The sequence below is a fragment of the Hemicordylus capensis genome, chromosome 3 (genome assembly GCF_027244095.1).
Source record: "Hemicordylus capensis ecotype Gifberg chromosome 3, rHemCap1.1.pri, whole genome shotgun sequence".
Classification (NCBI taxonomy): Eukaryota; Metazoa; Chordata; class Lepidosauria; order Squamata; family Cordylidae; genus Hemicordylus; species Hemicordylus capensis.
This window is the reverse complement of record NC_069659.1, coordinates 35,923,446-35,943,049: the sequence shown is the minus strand read 5'-3', so window position 1 is coordinate 35,943,049 and position 19,604 is coordinate 35,923,446. Positions and strand designations below refer to the sequence as shown.

General features: G+C 41.8%; 1 protein-coding gene across 10 annotated transcripts in view; it reads left to right on the top strand.

Annotated features, from left to right (window-relative positions):
* Window positions 1-19,604, top strand: part of SACS (sacsin molecular chaperone) — a 143,706-nt gene that overhangs the window by 70,164 nt on the left and 53,938 nt on the right. For all 10 annotated transcript variants that reach the window (XM_053311813.1, XM_053311816.1, XM_053311815.1 and 7 more), the window contains one exon: window positions 13,218-13,703. In XM_053311813.1, the coding sequence (XP_053167788.1) occupies window positions 13,666-13,703 (38 nt within the window). In that variant the 5' untranslated portion in view covers window positions 13,218-13,665. The remainder of the gene's footprint in view (window positions 1-13,217; window positions 13,704-19,604) is intronic.

Below are 19,604 nucleotides of genomic sequence, written 5' to 3'. Positions count from 1 at the left end.
TGGCACAGAGCACATTTTTAGGGCCTCCTGTCAAAAGCTATAGGTAGAAGATATACTGGTAACACTATTATATATTTTGAAGGGTTTGTGCAAAATAAAGTCATACTTCCCGATGATCTACAGATACCATATTTTGCATATACATATAATCCTGCCACTGAAATTAGCTGGCTGCACTACACATATGCTTGGGGCGGGTGTGTGTGTGTGTGGAATTGGTAGTGTTTTGAAGAAATTCTGAATATTATACTTCTTGATGACCTACAGATACAACATTTTGTACAAACAACCCTGCCACTTAAATTAGCCGAATGCACTACTTTTAAGATCAGAATATGCTTGGGGAAAGGTTTAAATTTTCTTGTATTTTTTAGAAGCAGTGCTGAATATAATTATTCTAGGTTTAACTGTTATTATTCTCAACAGATTTTTAACACTCAGTCAGATAAATAATTCATCATCATGCCCAATAAAAACAGAAGATCTTTCTCAGGTTCAAATTTACTGTGATTAAAGATCTTTCTCAGGTTCAAATTCACTGTGATTAAATTTACCATATATGATCATTATTCCATAAAATGAATAATATTTGAAGTTGAAATTGTACAAATTTCAAACTGTTCTTATACTTCCATTTGCAAGCACATTAACAAAACTTTCTATTACATATATGTAATTCCTTGATCTTTCCTCCTATGAGTGTAATCTACGTAAAATGACAGCCTGATCAACAACAGGCTTCATTACTAGTCATATAATAAAAGAACTATATGGCTGAAAGAGACAGGATATTGTCTTTATTTCCCTTTGAAGACTGAGCCCTTGCAAGGCAGCTAACAAAATAAGATCAAAACAAAAAATCAAATCCTAATCTTTGAGTATCCACCAATGTATTTAAGCACCAAATAAATAGGTGCAGAATTAGTCTTTGTGATTTGATATTCAGATTTCTGGCCCATGTGCACTGGGAGTATTTCTGTATGAATACATAACAAAGAGAAGATTTACATGTCAAGGATGTAAAAAAAAATGTGTTTTGAAAAAATAAGATATTTTGGGATACATAGCTAATGAGTTTAGAGAACTAAGTTGTGCCCACAAACAATTATCTATTAATTATTTATGCATTAGTTGAGGAACAAAAGGGGACTGACACAGTAATTTGCAGCACTGACCTTTCACTGCTAGAGATATATCTTCAGATTCTTTCCACCAGTTTATGCTTAGTGTTCTAATAATACTGGTGTCCAGCTGGGCCTTCCCAGAGGGAGAAGAATGGAAATTGTCTCCTTTGCTTATACCCAAGAAGATTACCTTTAATCATCATCCAATGAGTCATCCTTGCCGTCCCACATAATGGAAATAATCTGCTGGCTTCCACTGTTTCTGATGATGAATTGAGGGGGAATGAAGGGGTGGGTGAGAGAACAGAGGAGAAGGGACTGTTCTTACACCCCACTTAAGATCCTGTGGTACTCATGACCTTGAGTGGGAGTCAGAACAAATCCTCACTTATACAAGGCATCCTGCACACACTCTCTCAAGGTTGGATGTAGTAGGCTCAATCCTATCTCTGATTATGATGCTATCGTTGATCTCTATTTCAAATGTCCAATTGTATTTTGCATCAACACAGAGAAGCAAAGTTACAGATGCCTTTTCAATAGAAGTTGTTCATCACTCTACTGTATTTTTGTCCATGATATATTTATAGTCATACATCCAAATTAAAACCGCTCAAACTGCACTATAAATAGATACAAAAAGGCAAACCACTCCTTTTGTCCTGAAATCTACCTAATAATTTCCTGCCTAACTAACCTGAAATTATATGCCATATTATAATTATTTTGCTGAACGAAGCTTCCATAATCTCAAATTATTAGTTTGTCCAATAATTTAAAAAAAAAACACAAAAACTTGTTCCACCAGTTCTATCTAGTGGTAGGGATAAGAATGAGTAGAAGGCATGGGTGAGTACCAGAAACACATCGGGACTGATGGTACAGAGTTCATGGAAAGCCAAGGAGCGAAACGGTGAACTGGTAATTCTAGGAGGGAGCAGCTGGTGGGTGCATCTGTGGAACTGATGATGAAAGGCCTCGATAGGACACAAGACACCAATAGGCCAGATACTTTTGCTGCCAAGTCTGGCAGGTCTATGGGCTGGAGCTGGACAAAAGGTAGGGCCAGATTCTATCTAGACTGTTTGCATGGAATATGGGTTCATAAATAGTGTATTTTTGGAATAAGAGGTGGGAATGCCCGTGTGGTGGGCATCTTAATTTGGGATTTAATTGCTCATGGCCAGCTTTCTGACTAGGGATGCACACATACTGCAGGAAGAAGTTCCCATGCTGCAGAAGGCAGCACTGGCACTTGCATGGGAGCTGAATTTCATCAGTCTCCTCATCCCCCGGAAGTGCCCTATGCCTCCCAAAAATATGTCCCTGTGGGCTGCACAATTCTCATGGACATATTTTCAGGTGGTACAGGCAGCTCCTGGGGGTGGGGAGACAGGCAAAATTTGCACACATACAGCTGTATGTAGCTTGATTAGTAAAAGCCTTCTGCTGTACTGATGCATCTCATGTAGTGCATGTGCAGCCATAGTCCGGATGTTGTCCCATGTTGGTTTACTTCAGTGTGCAAACATAAGTTCCAAGTTGACAGCACCCTATGGCAATGGTTCAAAATGGTGGAGAATATTGCTATTGTGATATATAGTGCCAAACACATTTGATTTTTAATGCCACTTGTAACCTGTGTGCATGCATAAATCCTTTATATTATCAGCTACTAAGTGCATGAAAGAAGAGTGGATTTTTCATTTGGCATAATTTTAAAAAATGGTATATGAGAGAGGCTAGCTCACTTGAGCTCAATGCTGAGTTCATAGATCTTTCAAATGCCACAGGTAATGCACTGAAGTAATGTCAATAGTGATATATTCACAAGCTGTACTTACTGCTAGAAAGTATAACCTCATAGAATTATGCCTTTCTGCTCTGTTCAAATCAGGTATTGCCTGCTTGCATCTAAAATACTGGTGGTGTGTGTGGTTTTTTTAAAAAAACTTTCTTGCTAATTTATTTCATATGCTTTTAATGAAATCATTGTCTAGACTTCCATCTAAAGCTATTGCTTACTGCATGTGAAATGTCAGTAAAATCAGCACCTACTCGAATTATACACTCTCTCTCTCTCTCCAAACATTTGTTGTGTTTATTTCCAACAGTAGAAGTTGTAATCAAAATTGTATGTTAAGGCATCTGTGTGCCTGCTCAGTAATTCATTGGCTTACTGTTATAAACCAGGGATCCGAAACTCAAATGCCTTGGTGGGACGCAACCAACCATGACTTGGTGTGCAGGCCCAAGGTCAAGTTTCAGTGCATTAATTATTACATTAAAAATTAACTGACAATATTCATGAAAGCCAGTATTAGTTACTTGTGGATCTCCCCCCGCCCCCGTCAAGGGACCCACAATTTTAATTAAGGATAGGGGCCAGAAAATAGGCCCTGTCCCTACTCAGTCAGTGGGCACATGGAGTGCATGCCAGCCCCAAACAAATGTCTTTTCCTCTCCTTAAATCTCTGTTGCTTTCAGACTGCTTACTTATTTTTATTTATTTTATTTTTACATTTATATCCCACTCTTCCTCCAAGGAGCCCAGAGGTTATGTTTATCCTCACAGCAACCCTGTGAAGTAGGCTCGGCTAAGAGATAGGTGACTGTCCCAGAGTCACACAGTGAGTTTCATGACTGAATGGGGATTTGAACTAAGTCAAATACTTGCATGCAGCAGGTTCCAAGTTCCCTCCCTGGCATCTTCAATATAGGGCTGAGAGAGACTCCTACCTGTAACCTTGGAAAAGCTACTGCCAGTCTGTACCAGGGCTGCCCAACTTTGGCCCTCTTGCAGATGTTGGCCTACAATTCCCATAATCCCTGGCTATTGACCACTGTGCCTGGGGATTATGGGAGTTGTAGTCCAAAAACAGCTGGGGGGCCTAAGTTGAGCAGGCCTGGCACTGTAGACAATACTGAGCTAGATGGGCCAGTGGTCTGACTCAGTATAAGGCAGCTTCCTATGTTCATATGTTCCTCCCCGGTCCTGGTCCAACACTTGTTTTATTTTGTTTTTCTTGTGTTTTGTGAATTGCCTAGAGCCTTTGGAATCAGGCGGTATATAAATTAAATAAATAATAATTGGGAGCAAGCCTTACTGGGTACAGCATGGGACGTATTTCCTAATGAACATGGATAAGATGGTGCTGGAGAAGGATGGAAGATGCCCCCCTTGGAGAAGAGGGAACTGACTGAAAGAGGGACCTTCTGTCTTTTTGGGGTGTGCTCTGCCTGTGCCCACCTGCAGGGGTGCACCTAGATGCTTTTGGTGCCCAGACGAGCCCTTCTGCGAGGCCTCCCCCGCCAGGCAACCCCTGGCACAAGGCCCCCCCCCAAACCAGGCTTGTGATCTTTTTCTGAACTGCGCAGGCGTGCCTCGCAGTTCATAGCAACCACTGGGCAGAGCGGATGCGCCCAGCAGTTGCTCCCCCAACACTGCCACTGCCAGGTGGGGAGGAAGTCAACTACTTGGATCGTCCCCGCCCCCCTGCAGCCACCCCTCAGCTGCGTAGCAGCTTAAAAAAAGGCCTGCAGGTTAGCCGTGGTGCTGTGGGCAGGTGCGGGGGGGGGCTGTAGGAGGCCCCCCAGCCATTTGGAGGCCATGGACCGGGGCCTCAAGGTCTGGGGGTTAGAGCGCCTCTGTCCACCTGATGCTTCTGCTGCTGTTCTAGCCCATTCCTACCTGGAGGCCAGCAAAACCACAGTCCGGTGGGCTGGATCTGGTTCCTGGGAACTGTCATGCAGGCCTGATATGAGTGATCTCAGTCGTACAGGAGAACCCCATTATTCGCAGGGGTTCTGTTCCGTGGGTGGGTGGGGGCCGGCGGATGGCGAATCCACGAATAACAGGTTATTAAATGTAATGTAAATTGGGGGGTTAGGTTCCCACACCACCCCAAATTGTCCCCAAATCACCCCGCCAAATGACAAACGGGCGACATAAAGTGCCCTACTGTGCTGCAATTCTCTTAAGGAATCCAGCGATGCCAAGAGTAAAAGACTGGCTGAAAACTGTGGTTCCCCCCTGTCCAGTTTTTGTCAGAATGAGCCATAAAATGGCTCCCGAATTCAAAATGGCAGCTGTAAATGACCTCCAAGGTTATTTCTGGCCATCGCTGATCCACTGATATGTGGATTTTACCTTTTTTTCTGCTGCTCTCCCCCCATGTATACGGTTGGGTGTACATTACCCAACTGTGGATATGCAAAACTGCAGGTGCAGGACCCGCGATTAATGAGGTTTGCCTGTACATTAAATTCTGGGGGCCATACTTATATTGGTTTTTAATTTTCGTTACAGGGCGAGGACAAAAGAAGGGTGGAAGGGGAATTCTGGATTGTTATTTGTAATAATTCATATATAATCATTGAATTGGAAAGCTCAAGAGATGATTATGTAATCATTTTGTCTTTCCTTTCCTTTTTATGTTAAATAAAACTGAATAAATAAATAAAAAATTCTGGGGGTCAAGTAACAACGGAACAGGCCCTATGTCTCCAACTGTATGGTATCAACAGCCCCTATATAGAACTAAAAATATTTTGAAAGAACAAAATTCAAAGTTAGGCCCCCTTCTTGTGCTGCCGGAGTTCCTTTCAGATTTTTAAAATACTATACAGATACCACTGCCATTAACAACACCTGCCACACATGCAGCCTGCCATTCTGGAACGGAATGCCACATCTTGGAGGTGTGTTTGCAGCAAAATCACAATGCTCATCTCCATTTCTTGTATTCCTAGAGCTACATTTTCAGCATAGTATAAGTTTCAGATGGCATCTGGAATTCTGACATCAAAAAGGAAGAGTCACTCGGCTACATTCCCTGCTAAATATCCACATCTTGTAGTCACATGTTTCTTCCATGCCATACCTCTTAAGTCAACAAACGGTGTACAGCTGGAAATTTTCTGGCCCCCACATGACTAAATATGTGTGACTTATCAATAATGAATATTTAGGCAATTTTATAGTGTATTTTAATGAGCATAGTTACTCGATTGTAAGCTTTATATTTGTTATTTCTGACTTACAATCCTACAGCTCAGAGTACTCTATAATTTTGTTTCTTCACAGCATTTTGAAAATATGTCTTGCAATGTATTTTATCAGACAGCTGGGGGGGGGCACCCTCAACACTATAAATAGGATATGTCCATGCAGGCAGATTTCCACACGAAAGCCTTTTAAAATGGTTGTGATTTTTATGCCATTATACCAGTTTATCACCAGTATTGCCTGCTAATTTGTTTTAGCAGAAGCTAAAGCCAACTACTCTCAACTACTCTACATTGTAAGGATCTGTCTGTGTCACAATCCCTTTGAAGCTTTCCTCCTCTTATGCTGGCGTTCTGAGGCAAAATACATTCTTCAATAGTGTGTATATATGTAATTGTGCAAAAGCTACAAAACTCATTGGTTGACATCCAGTCTAAGTTACTCAGTAGTACTTCTCAGGAGTTACTCTAAATGACTACTTAATTTCAGTAGGACTACTCAGGAGTAGTTTAGTCTGGATGTCAGCCCTTATTATTGTGTGATGGTTTCTGTTTTCTTGAAAGATGGCAAAGTATTATACAACTAGCTGATCTGGTGCAGCGCATCTGCGACCCTAGTTTGTTGCCGCCACTTTCTCCTCCCCCTACCCGCCCACGCTTTTTTGCCTGCCCGTCGTCGTGTTCTCCTCCCGCCCGTAGCCAACTTCTTCTCCTTCTTACCCACCGACCACCCCCATCTTCTTCTTTTGCGTCGCCTGCAGTGCATTTTCTGGTTGCCCGCCAGCCAGCCAACTGCCGCTCGCAGCCACTCGCCTACAGCCTGCCTACTGCCTGGTTGCAGCCGCCATGCCACCATTTTCGGCTGCCTGGCCGCCGTTTTCTTCAGCCAGCCACCACCGCCGCAGCCACCATTTTCTTCCCTCCCACCCATCCCGTGGCTATCCAGCTGCTCTCTGAACTCTCGTGAGAGCTGCCACGCATGGGATTAGCCACGGGTATAGCAATAGCAATAGCACTTACATTTATATACCGCTTTATAGCCGGAGCTCTCTAAGCGGTTTACAATGATTTAGCATATTGCCCCCAACATTCTGGGTACTCATTTTACCGACCTCGAAAGGATGGAAGGCTGAGTCAACCTTGAGCCCCTGGTCAGGATCAAACTTGTAACCTTCTGGTTACAGGGCGGAAGTTTTACCACTGCGCCACCAGGGTATGTCTTAGAGAATTAAATATATAGATACTTTTTAAAAAGTAATGTATACATTCCCTATTAACATATAATGAAGGAGATATTGAGATATAATAATAATAATATCTGAGAGAGTTGGGAGTAGGTGGCACTGCTTTGCAGTTCTTCTGCTCCTACCTCTCAGGCAGATTCCAGATGGTGTTACTTGGAGACTGTTGCTCTTCAAAACAAGAACTTTTGTGTGGAGAACTGCAGGGTTCCATACTGTCTCCAATGCTTTTTAACATCTACATGAAACCGCTGGGAGAGATCATCAGGAGATTTGGTGCAGGGTGTTATCCATGTGTTAACACCATGATCTATTTCTTCATGTTAGCATCATCAGGAGAAGGCATAACCTCCTTAAATGCCTGCCTGGAGGAAGCGGTGGGCTGGATGAGGGATAATAAACTGAGACTGAATCCAAATAAGATGAAGGTACTTACTGTGTGGAGTCGGAAATCTGGAGACAGTTTTGATCTGCCTGTACTAGATGGAGTTACACTCTCCCAGAAGGAACAGGTACACAGTCTGGGATTGCTTCTGGGTCCAAACCTCTCTCTGGTGTCTCAGGTTGAGGCAGTGGCCAGAGACTTTCTATTTGCTTTGGCTGATACACCTGCTGCATCTGTTTCTTGAGATAAACTACTTCAGAACAGTAGTACCTATGCTGGTAACCTCCAAACTTTATTATTGCAATGTGATCTGTGTGGGGCTGCCTTTATACTTTGTCTGGAAATTGCAGTTGGCAGTTTCCAAGGTGGCAGCCAGGTTGAGCTCTAGGTCATCTCAGAGAAACCACATTACTCCTATATTAAAAGAATTATTACACTGCCACCTTAAGTCGTGCAGCGGGGAAATGCTTGACTAACAAGTAGAAGGTTGCCGGTTTGAATCTCCGCTGGGGGACACCTATATTGGGCAGCAGCGATATGGAAGATGCTGAAAGGCATCATCTGATACTGTGCAGGAGGAGGCAATGGTAAGCCCCTCCTGTATTCTATCTACCAAAGAAAACCACAGGGCTCTTTGGCCGCCAGGAGTTGAAATCGACTTGACGGCACGCTTTACCTTTAGCTTACCAACATGTTTACGGCAGTGATGTAGTTGCGAATTCAGAAGTGCAGGTGCTCTCCATGACAGCCTCCATGACCATGCCCACCCCAACAGCCAGAGAAGCTGAGAAGTACCTGCGCTCTGTCCTTGTGCATTCTGCCACTACACGTCCCTCCACTACCTGCGCGTCCTTCCACTACACCCCTGGTTTCTGGGCAAAATGCAAAGTGCTGGTTATAACCTATAAAGCCTATAAACAGCTTAGGCCTGGGGTATTTAAGATAACTTTTTCTTTGTTATGAAGAGGTTCATACCCGCCACCCATTAAGATCATCGGAGAGGTCCATCTGCAGTTGCTATCAGCTCGCCTGGTGGCTGCTCAGGGATGGGCCTTCTCGGTTGCTGCCTCAAAGCTTTGGAATGCGCTCCCTGCTGGAATAAGAGCCTCCCCATCTCTGACAGCTTTAAAAAAGTATCTTAAGATGCATTGTTCTTAAGTATTTTAAATTGGTTTTAAATGGCTCTGAACTGTTCTAAATTTGTTTATATATTTTTTAAAGCAGCTTGTTTTAAATGGTGTTTTTGGTTTTTACTTGTGAGCCTTTGGATGGGGTGGTATAAAAATGTAACAAATACTAATTAATTCACCCAAGCTTTTAAATTAGAATTACGGTTTTAAACTGTTATCAGTGTTTTAATCTCTTTTAAAATTTGTTTTCTGTTTGTTGTAAACCGCCCAGAGAGGTGAGTTTGGAGTGGTATACAAATACACTAAATAAATAATAGCTCGACACCATATGGACTCATGTGGAACAACTGGTTTACTTGTGGTTTCTGTGAACAAAAAGACACATTGTCCCTTCCCATGGCAAACTTTTCCAGCTTCATCTGTTCCTCTTGTCCTCCACATGACTCTTTCTTGGTTATTTGTACTTGTTTTAGGTTAAATTTCTCTAGGGAGAAATTATGGCAGACAAATAAGTTTCCTGCGCTTTATAAAAACCTCCTTTTTATCTCAGCTCCTTTTGATGCAGTAATAAGGAATAGGGTTTTGGTGGGACTAAAATTTGCCAAAGGCTGCTTGGCTGGTAGCCAGATCATTATGAGGGAGAGACAGCAAGAGCAGATTCGCCAGTCCCCGAATGAATGGTTCTACTCATTAGTTTTGGCAACTCTGTATGTCTGAGGTTTCTTTAGTGTGACCCAGGGGTTCTGGCACATATTTTAATGAGCAATGTAGTTTCATCCAAACTTTTAGAAAATGGGTGAATTCTTAGAATCATAATAGTTAAGAAAATTGTCTTTGAAATTTCAAAGCTTTTTTTTTTTTTTAAAGTTTAAAGACACAGAATCCTCTCCATTTCAGACCAATCTGTTAGGGTCTTTTCAAGCGTTTTTTGAAGTCAGTATCAGCACTTTGGGCAAAACTGTCTCCAGGCAACAGGTCACTTAAATAGTTTAAGGTTTTATATTCCTTGGCTATCCCAGCCAGGAGAAAGTACATGTTCGAATACTGTCAACCAAATAAGTATACATTTGTCACATCCCCACCCCACCTCTCTCTAATGTTCCGAACAGCATATTTTATCCCACTCTGTCTCCAAAAAACATGGGATCAGGGGCGTAACTATAATAGGGCAAGGGGAGACAACTGTCTGGGGGCCCACTGCCTTGGGGGGGGGGCCCAGAGGCAAGTCACATGACTGACTCCCCCAGCCACGCGCCACCCAGGCTTCCTTCAGTTGTATTCATCCTCCGAAACTGATGTGAGTGTTAAGACCTGGAGCTACCAGAACAGCATGTCTTTCTCTAGTACCATGAAATGACTTGCTTTGTCCAAAATTTACAAAACCTTTAAAAAAATAATTTAGGATGATGTTCTATTGTGGCACATAGTCTGTCTGTCTGTCTATCTATCTATTTATCTATAAATTTTACTATGCTTTTTGTTACCACTATTCAGCCTCATTTAAGATTTCTTTACTTCATGAGCTGAGCTTCAGTGAGGGCGGGGGGGGGGCATTTTAAAATCTTGTCTCTGGGCCCACTCCAACCTTGCTACGCCCCTGCAGGGGATACCTAGAGCCCTTTCTCATGATTGTGTGAGAGGGCTTCAGGGCGGGTGGCAGGGAAAGCAGCAGAAGCTTGCCTTCCCTGCAGACAATCCAGGTGGGGGAATCTGGGTGTGCAGATCGCGTGCCCAGAGGGTCCGAAACTGCCAGGGGCAGCGTGGAGGTGCGGGGTGGGTGGGACGCAACATCCTGTCCCCCGGAAACCCCACAATGCACTATGCAAGTGTGTGGTGCATTGTGGAGATCTCTCCAGCAACGGGTGGACACCCATCAGTACTTCAGCACCAGCTGAAAGCAGCTGGCGGTGACACACGGCCAGGTAAACAGGGTTAAGGGAGCGCTCACTCCCTTGACCTCGGTTAAGAGCCCAGCTTCTTAACTGGGTTTGCTGCCAAGGTGCCGCAGGAAGCCAGTCGGCTCCCAGCAGTTCCCACAGGCAGCCAAGCCTGGGCTTAGCTGCCCTAGCCCAGTCTTGGCTGCTTGTGAGAACTGCCTCATAGTTAAGTTGGGAGATGGTGCTTCTTAAGAAAGCCAGTGTGATGCAGTGTTTGGAGTGTCAGATTAGGACCAGGGAAGCCAGACTTCAATCATCCACTGAAGTTTACTCCCAAGTAAGCATGCCTAGGATTACAACTTGAAAGCAACAGTGATTTAGAGAGGAGGGAACTTGGCATCTGTTTGAGGCTGACATGAACTCCAGATGCCTCACTGACTGAGCAGGGACTGGGCCTATTTTTTGGCCATTATCCCTTGGTTAAAAGTGTGGGTCCCTGGTGGGGGGGGGTGAGATCCAGAAGTAGCTAATGATTGCTTTCATTAATATTATTAACTAATGTTAATGCAAGAATGTGCTGAAAATTGACCTCAGCCCCTGCACACCAAGTCATGGTTGGTTCTGGCCAACTGGGACATTTCAGTTGTGCACCCCTGCTGCAGAGGGAGAGAGAACCTTTCACCCTGCTCTGAGCACTTTGAAAGAAGTGCAAATAAAAATGTCATGTATTTATTTAAATGTATCTTACGGGAAACTTTAGAATGCATTTCAAAGAGAAGGCAGAGAGGGATGAGACCCATTCATCGACAAAGAAATACAAATAGTGGCCGTGCACAGAATTAATCCTTTTCAGGCTTTATAGGAAAAGTTGTTTATAGGCAAGGTTTAATACACAGTACTGGCATGTTCTGATAAATGTGAAGCAAAGAGATGTGGAATGGATTGTTTAGAAGGTTGCATCTTATAGATTGGCCATAGACATTTCTATGAGCAAAACTGACTGTGAATATAATCGGTTTGTCTTATCTTGAAGATGTACGTCATGACCAGGATCAGAAATTGTTACACCTAAGGTTGGGCTAATGTAATTGTTCCCCAAAACTTTACAAAAGAATGGGTTACCTATTCCCAAATTGTTAATTAAACAGTATTATCCTGATACATCGACCTGCCAGTAAGAGAAGACACCAATGGCCAACAGGTGGCAGGGCTGTGTTCTTTTTTTCTTTTTTCTTTGAAATAGTGCCTCTTAATTAACAATGCAGTAATCTCTTAAGTAATAGTGTCACACAAAGATAAATAAATACAGTGAACTGACTGCTCTGACTGTACTGAACTACCTGCAAGTGACAGAACAGTGAAGAATGGAGATGAGATGCATGGGAAGAAGGACGGGAATTCACTGGAAAGCAGTTTGGGTGGGGAAAGAGTATATGGAATTCTCTCCAGTGCTACTGCCCACATCTCAATGCTGAAATTTTATCTCACCTCATCCACCTTTTCATACCTGCCAACATGTCCCTATTTTCTCATTCACCTGAATGGGAAAATAGGGTCATATTGGCAGGAATGCCTTTTATTTCATTCTTGCTGCTTGGACTGTTGCCAAACTTAAAGTTGACCTTGTGTTTATCTAGCACTGGATTATGCTGGACAACAACAGCAGCAACTATCCACACGGTTTGTGTGTGCTTGCACATGCATGGAGCACCATTGAGGTTCTAATGAACAACCTATCTTATCAGATATTGCTTATCTAGTATTGCTACTTTATTAGGAAAGAACCACACTTAATTAATGTTTAATGTTTATAATATGCCTCAGCGGTAAAATGGTTGTTACTTGTTTCTGATAACTGTATAGAGCTTGTTAACACAGTGGCACATAATTGACTGTATATTTTAATACAGTGGTGTTGAAAAGTTGCATTTTCCTCTTTAAGGCTACAGTCCTAAGTATGATTACTTGAAAGTAAGTTCTCCTGAAATCAATGGGTCTTACTTCCAAGTAAACATGATTAAACCCAGCTATATGACTACAGCCTTTTATTCCTTCAAGAAAGCAAAAATGCACCCTCTAGAATTATCTACATGAAGAATCTTTCATCTGGATAGCAGATCTTTAGTAAGCGTCTAATAACACACCGCTTGCGGCAATAAGAAAGTAGAAATCTGGGTTCTTTTTTGGTTTTTTTACTAATACAGATATATTTCTACAGAAATCAGATACTTACTTTGTCCTGCAATTGCTCTGTAAAAGGAAAGGAAAAGTTTTTTCTTGCTCTCCCTGTGCTATAACGTACAGAGGAATTTATAATTAGAAGCATGACTCATAATCGCCAGGAACTGAAGCTATGTCTTCAGAGGAAATGACTTTTCCATACCCTTCAGAGTAGTTTCTCCATGCACTCATATTAATCTCTGGTTTTACTCATTTTCTTTTTTACCCATCAGGAGCACAGATTTGATGCAACTATTAGCAGATTCAGGGAAGAAAAGGGGGACGATTTGGGATCAAAGTTGCCACTTGTGTCCCTGAAAATCAGAAAACAACAACGTCCACATTCCTACTTACTCTCAGCAAGAGAGAAAGTCTTGTGTGAAAGAAAATGATGTGACTTTTATGAAACTGCGGTACAAACCCCTACGTCCCAGTGTGTAGCTAGATCCAAGAAAACCAAACCCTATGTAGAGCTACCTACAGTGAAAGAGTGACATGGAAACTGAATCGGGAACAGGCAGTGAGAAATAAAGTCAAGGAATTAAAAGTGAATTGTTTCACTGAAACCCTTGGAGCTGCTTTCTTTTTTGAGATGACAGACTGATATATCGTCACCCAGTTTTATTTTATTTTTTAATTACTGCATCTATGTCTGCTTCATGTTCCTAATGGGAAAAGATCATGGCAACAGAAAAGATGAAGACCAGGGATGGCATCAGGTAAATTATTTAACTAATGCAAAACACCATGGTAGACTTCTGAAAACTATCTAATCTTGTTTGTACACTCCTGCTTTCAGTGGGAAAGGTCTGAAAAACATAAGCGTTTACTTCACAAGTTACTTCCTGGTTTGTAGCAAATCAGTGGTTTGTACCTGCCCTTTAAACCAGGGGTGGTTTAACACAATTATTTGGTGAATCTCAGGGCCACCTACAATACAGACTTAAATTAGTTTAATATTAATTCTGGTTCCTCAGGGATTCCAGGGGATCATAATTCTTTGAAGAGAGCTAGAGCTCTCTAACAGAATTCTCAGGACTCCTTTTAGGGGAAGCATTGACAAATCCTAGAACACTGATATAAGGAAATTGTATAGTTATTTCATGCATTCATACAGTCTCAGTTCTCAGTTAAATGACTTTGACCAGGGTTACTCTTTGAGGATCAATCAAAATGTCTCACTGAAAAACAATGGGATTTACATTGTGATTCTAAACATTGCATATCAGCTTGAAATGCCAAAAACTAATACCATGCTTTTGACATTATGCTGGTGTAGTAATTGGTACAGTATATATACCATTCAAAACTCTTACTTTTGGGCCATTACGAGCTTATGACAACAGTCCTAAGGACACTTGTATGTAATTTGTACTGAAATGAGTTGAACATTGTTGTGTTTTAAATTTCTTTTTATTTTTAACTAATGTTTTATTTTTGTTTTTATCTTGTTGTAAACCGCCCAGAGACATAAGTTTTGAGCGGTATAAAAATATGTTAGTTAAATAAATAAACTTCCACTAAAATCAACAGAATTTAAAATTGCTTGAATTAGTTTGTTGTAATTGTTATTATTAGGCTAATTATATCCCTTTCACATCCCCTGCCTGACATCAAGACTAATGCTGCAATGGCACTATGGGAGAGGGGTGGTTTTAGTCAATCTCCCCTTCCTATGAAACCCACTTTGCCTCCTGAAAATATGTCCCTGACAGTCATGCTATCAGGCACAGTGGGGTTCAGAGGGAAGGGAGGAGCAGTGAACATCATCATTTCTCCATAGAATCAGCACAGTGTTAGTTTGGATGCCAGCCCTTCTATATAAATGTTATATGACCGTTTTGTAGTTGAATGTATCTGCTTAATAAATAATTCCTCAGAAGTTAATTGTTTAAAATGTTTATAATAGTTACTTTATTGTGCTGGGTAACCTTTTATCTTTATGTTTTCTGTTTATCTTTTGGCACATGTGGTTATGCTTTTTTTGTTGCTTGCTAAAATGGCAACAAATAAAGTGTGGGGAAAGTTGACTTGATCATGCCCTGGATATTTTAAAGATATTTTTGTGAAATGGTGCCTTTTATGGCTGTGAACCACTGATTGACAGTAATGTTTTATATGCACAGGGGTTTCCCTGTTCTCTTCTTTGATCTGGGGAACAGTTCTCATATGCAGTGGCAAATGCTTGTGCTTACACAGAATGTTTTATTTCATAAAGGAGAACTGAAAGTACCTCTTTGCAATGCACAGGGCAATGAAGCAAGTCTTTTTTAAAAAAAAAATCCTTGTGTGGTAGACTTAGGAGAAGTAGTCTTAACTCAGGCCTGTTGGCCCAGCCCTGCTCTCCACACCAATGCCACAGTGTGACCCCATAGGAGGACAGTGTGACCCCATAGGAGGACAATGGTGAAAATGTATATACCACTTTTCAACAAAAGTTCTCAAAGTGGTTTACACACACACACACACACACACACACACACACACACACACACTCCTGTCCCACAAGGGCTCACAATCTAAAAAAGAATAATAAGATAGACACCAACAACAGCCACTGGAAGGATACTGTGCTGGGGATGGATAGGGCCAGTTGCTCTCCCCCTGCTAGATAAAGATAATTGCCACTTTAAAAGGTGCCTCTTTGCTCAGTTAGCAGTTTGCTCATTAGCATGAGGAGCAAAGTTCAGTGAGTCCCCATGTCACAGCCACATCTCAGTCTACTGCTGTCCTGGCTATGCTGTTCTCAGGTTGGCAGCTTCTTTTTAGTGGTCTCACCTGATCACAACCTGGCCCCTGCTTAAGGCTGGGAACTTCCATTATGCTACTGCTGCCAAACCATCACTTAACTGCTGCAGGCAAATACAGCAATGTATGTATTTAGCATTGGAATGCTAAGATCTAACAGATCACAATTATTTTTCTCTTTCCATCACCCACATGCTTTCCCTGTTATCTTGCCTTTGACTTTCCTTCCTTTCTTCCTTTCTTGCTATTTTCTCCCTCCTTTTGTCAACATTTAGATTGTAGACTGCCTGGGGCAGAGACCTGTATTTCGGTTACTCTGTAAAGCACCGTGTATGCCAGTGGTGCTATATTTTCTATTAAGATAATTTATCAAAATTCCTGGGTATTAATTTCATAACTACTTGAACTCATTAGTATTATTAGGGGATTGAATTCAAATATGGTATGTATGCTCCCTTGTTTTCTACACACCATTCCAGCCATACAGAACTGAGAACAAGCAAGGCAACCTCAAAATCACATTCCTTCAAAAGTTCAATAAGCAGATTAATGCAGCTTTATGTAGGGTTTGAGAATTTCATCTGATCAATAACTTTTTTGTCTTTTTGGTTTAAACAGGAATGAGATAATCTTATTATGAATAGTTCATTCTGAACTAATCATAATCATTGGCCCACATGATGTGCAATGCAATGCTGGGTATTCTGTATCCCTTTCCACCAGGCTTGTGTGTAAATATAAATATAAATATATAGTTATACTGCCTGATATGTACATCTCTAGGCAGTGTACAAAATTTAAGATATTAAAAAACCACAGATTAAAATATATGAAACACAATAAAAACAATAGTATAAAACATTTATTAAAACAAATTCAGATTATTAAAATTCTAATTAAAAGCTTGCGAGAACAGGAGAGTTTGAGGGTCTTCCTGAAAACAAACAGAGAAGGGGGTGCTCTTATTTCAGCAGGGAGCATATTCCAAAGCCCTGGGACAGCCACAGAGAAAGTCGGGTTCTGAGTTGCCACCAGATGAACCCGTAGCAACCGTAACTGGACATCTCCAGAAGATCAGAACAGGCGGCAAGGTTCATGACAAAGGAGGCGCTCTCTTAAATAGCCTGGACTCAAGCCATTGAGGGCTTTATAGGTAAGAACCAGCACTTTGTATTTCACCCGGAAACCTATCAACAGCTAATACAGTTCTTTTAAAACAGGTGTTATGTGGCCCCTTTGTGTTGTCCCAGAGACCAATCTGGCTGCCGCATTCTGTACCAATTGTAGTTTCTGGACTATGTACAAAGGCAGCCCCACATAGAGCGCATTACAGTGGTTAAATCTAGAGGTTACCAGTATATGTGTCACTGTTTTATGGTCATTTACCTATAGAAATGGATGTAGCTGACGTATCAGCCGAAGCTGATAAAAAGTCCTCCTGGCCACCGCCTCATCCTGAGAAACCAGAGAAAGTTTTGGGTCCAGGAGCACTCCCAAGCTACATACCTGATCTTTCAGGGGGAGTGTAACCCCATCCAGAACAGGCAGATCTAAACCATCTCCCGTGTCCCGACCCCCCCCCCCCACCCCAGTCAGTACTGTCTTCTTCTTTGGATTCAGCTTCAGTTTGTTATCCCTCATCCAGTCCATTACCGCCCCAAGCAGGCTTTTAGGGAAGATATGCCATTTCCTGATGAGGTCGACATGGAGAAATAGATCTGGGTGTCATCAGCATATTGATAACACCCTGCACCAAACCTCCTGAGGATCTTTCCCAGTGGTTTCATGTAGATATTAAAGAGCATTGGAGGCAGTATGGAGCCTTGTGGAACTCCTTACTTCAATTCTCGTTTTGCAGAGCAACAGTCTCCAGACAGCAACATCTGGAATCTACCAGAGAGGTACGAATGGAACCACTGTAAAATAGTACCACCCAATCCCACAGGTGGTCCAGAAAGATACCATGGTCTATGGTATTGAAAGCCACAGAGAGATCCAAAAGGATCAGCAGAGTCACACGCCCTGTGTCGATAGCCAGTTGGAGATTGTCCATCAGGCCAACCAAGGCACTCTCAACTCCATAGCCCACACGAAAGTTCATTTGAAATGGGTCTCAAACAACACTCCCAATGAACATCTGCAATTGAGTTTGGTTCTCTTTGCCTTTGGGATGTATGCATAAACCTGTGATCCAAACACTTGGATATAGTTTAAACAGAGTTTGCACCCATGCCATAGTTCAAATGGTGTCCTGCCTATTGCTTTGGTTGGCAATCTATTTTGCAAGTAACTGGCAGTCATGCCTCGCCCTAGAACATATTTGCCAAGCCAGCACCATGTAACATGCATCTGGTCATTTCTAGTAGAGAGTGGGTTTTCCTCTCTGCCACTCTGTTCAGCTCTGATGTATATGGGAATGTAGTCTCATGTAAAAGCCTGTGTTCCTTTAGGAATGTTTTCTTGTCATCTGACATATACTTGCCTCCATTGTCTGACTTTAGTCTCTGAGGCTTTCTTCCAAATTTATTACTGACCATTGTAACATACTCTTTGAATTTCTCAAACAATTGACTTTTCTCTCTCAGAGCATAAACATAAACAAATCTTGAAAAAATCATCAATAAATGTGAGCATGTAGCAATTGCCACCTGCACTCTTTTCCAAGAGACCACAGATGGTATGTATAAGTTCTAGAGGATGTTGTGATTCCCTATGTCTTTATTCGGAGAAACCGGGTCTCACCACTTTATTAAGTATGCAATACTGACATCTAGTGGTGGCTTCTTTCCATGACTCAATTTTAAAATTCTTAATTAGTTCATTTTTCTCAAACTCCTTTATCACACTTATTTGCCCATGCACTAGTCTTTTATGCCATATGGTAGAACAATTCTTGTCTGCCTGAGGCTGTGAGGCTTGCCTGTCCAGTTACACAATCCAACAGAAAAAGCCTGTCTGCACGCATATAGGCAGTCATAATTAAATCACCATCTTTGGTAATGTAGCAAACGTTGAGCTCAAAAGTTACTTGGCAACCTTTACTGGCTCCAAATTCCACAGAGATTGTCATTGTCCATATCAAGGACTAAGAGAGCTTCCTGGATAAAAATTATTTCAATCTGCCCATCAGACTGCCTGCTGCCCCTCTTCCTTGTGAAAAAGTTTCCCTTCTATCAGCTAAAAGTACAGGAACCTTATAATTTCTGTCTAAATCAGTAAAGAGTTCAGTGGAATTCAGAATATTTTGGCTGGCTGGTAAAATCTATGTCAAAGGTGTCTTTTTTGCCCCTGGTTGCCACATTGTATGTCTTTGCTCTTTGACTGCCTTTGTCTGAGCCCTGTTTTTCAAAGCTAGCACACTTTCTTTGCTTATCAGGAAATCCTGTTTCCTTTCTTGTTGCTCCTACAGGCTGCATGGCAGTCTTGGTAGTCACGGTAACCAGGTCTGTCTGCTCTGGGTATTTCTTTACCTTTCTCAGCTTTTGAGCTCATGATAATTAGCACACGAATGCCTCTTTGTTCCAGTTAAAACAAATCTTAGTGTAGTGTGTTAAGCTGCAGTACTGCTATGCTTTGGGGAATCTCTTTGTTAAAGATTTAAATCTTGTAAGCATGCAATCATGGCTTACAATTCAAGTTTTTTATTTGAAACTTGCAATGCTAACTTTACAGCATCATAACTCTGTGGCAAAGATCCCAGTATCAAACCAATTAATGTGTGATCATCCAAAGTAGATCCATTTTGTTTAATTAACCTGCATTTCTTTTAGATGGGCTGAGAGATCCCCTCCCTCTTCCAGCTGCATTTTGCTGATCCTTTGAATTAAAAGGAAAGCCGTGTTGGGGGAGATCCTGCCGTACTGTCTCTTTAA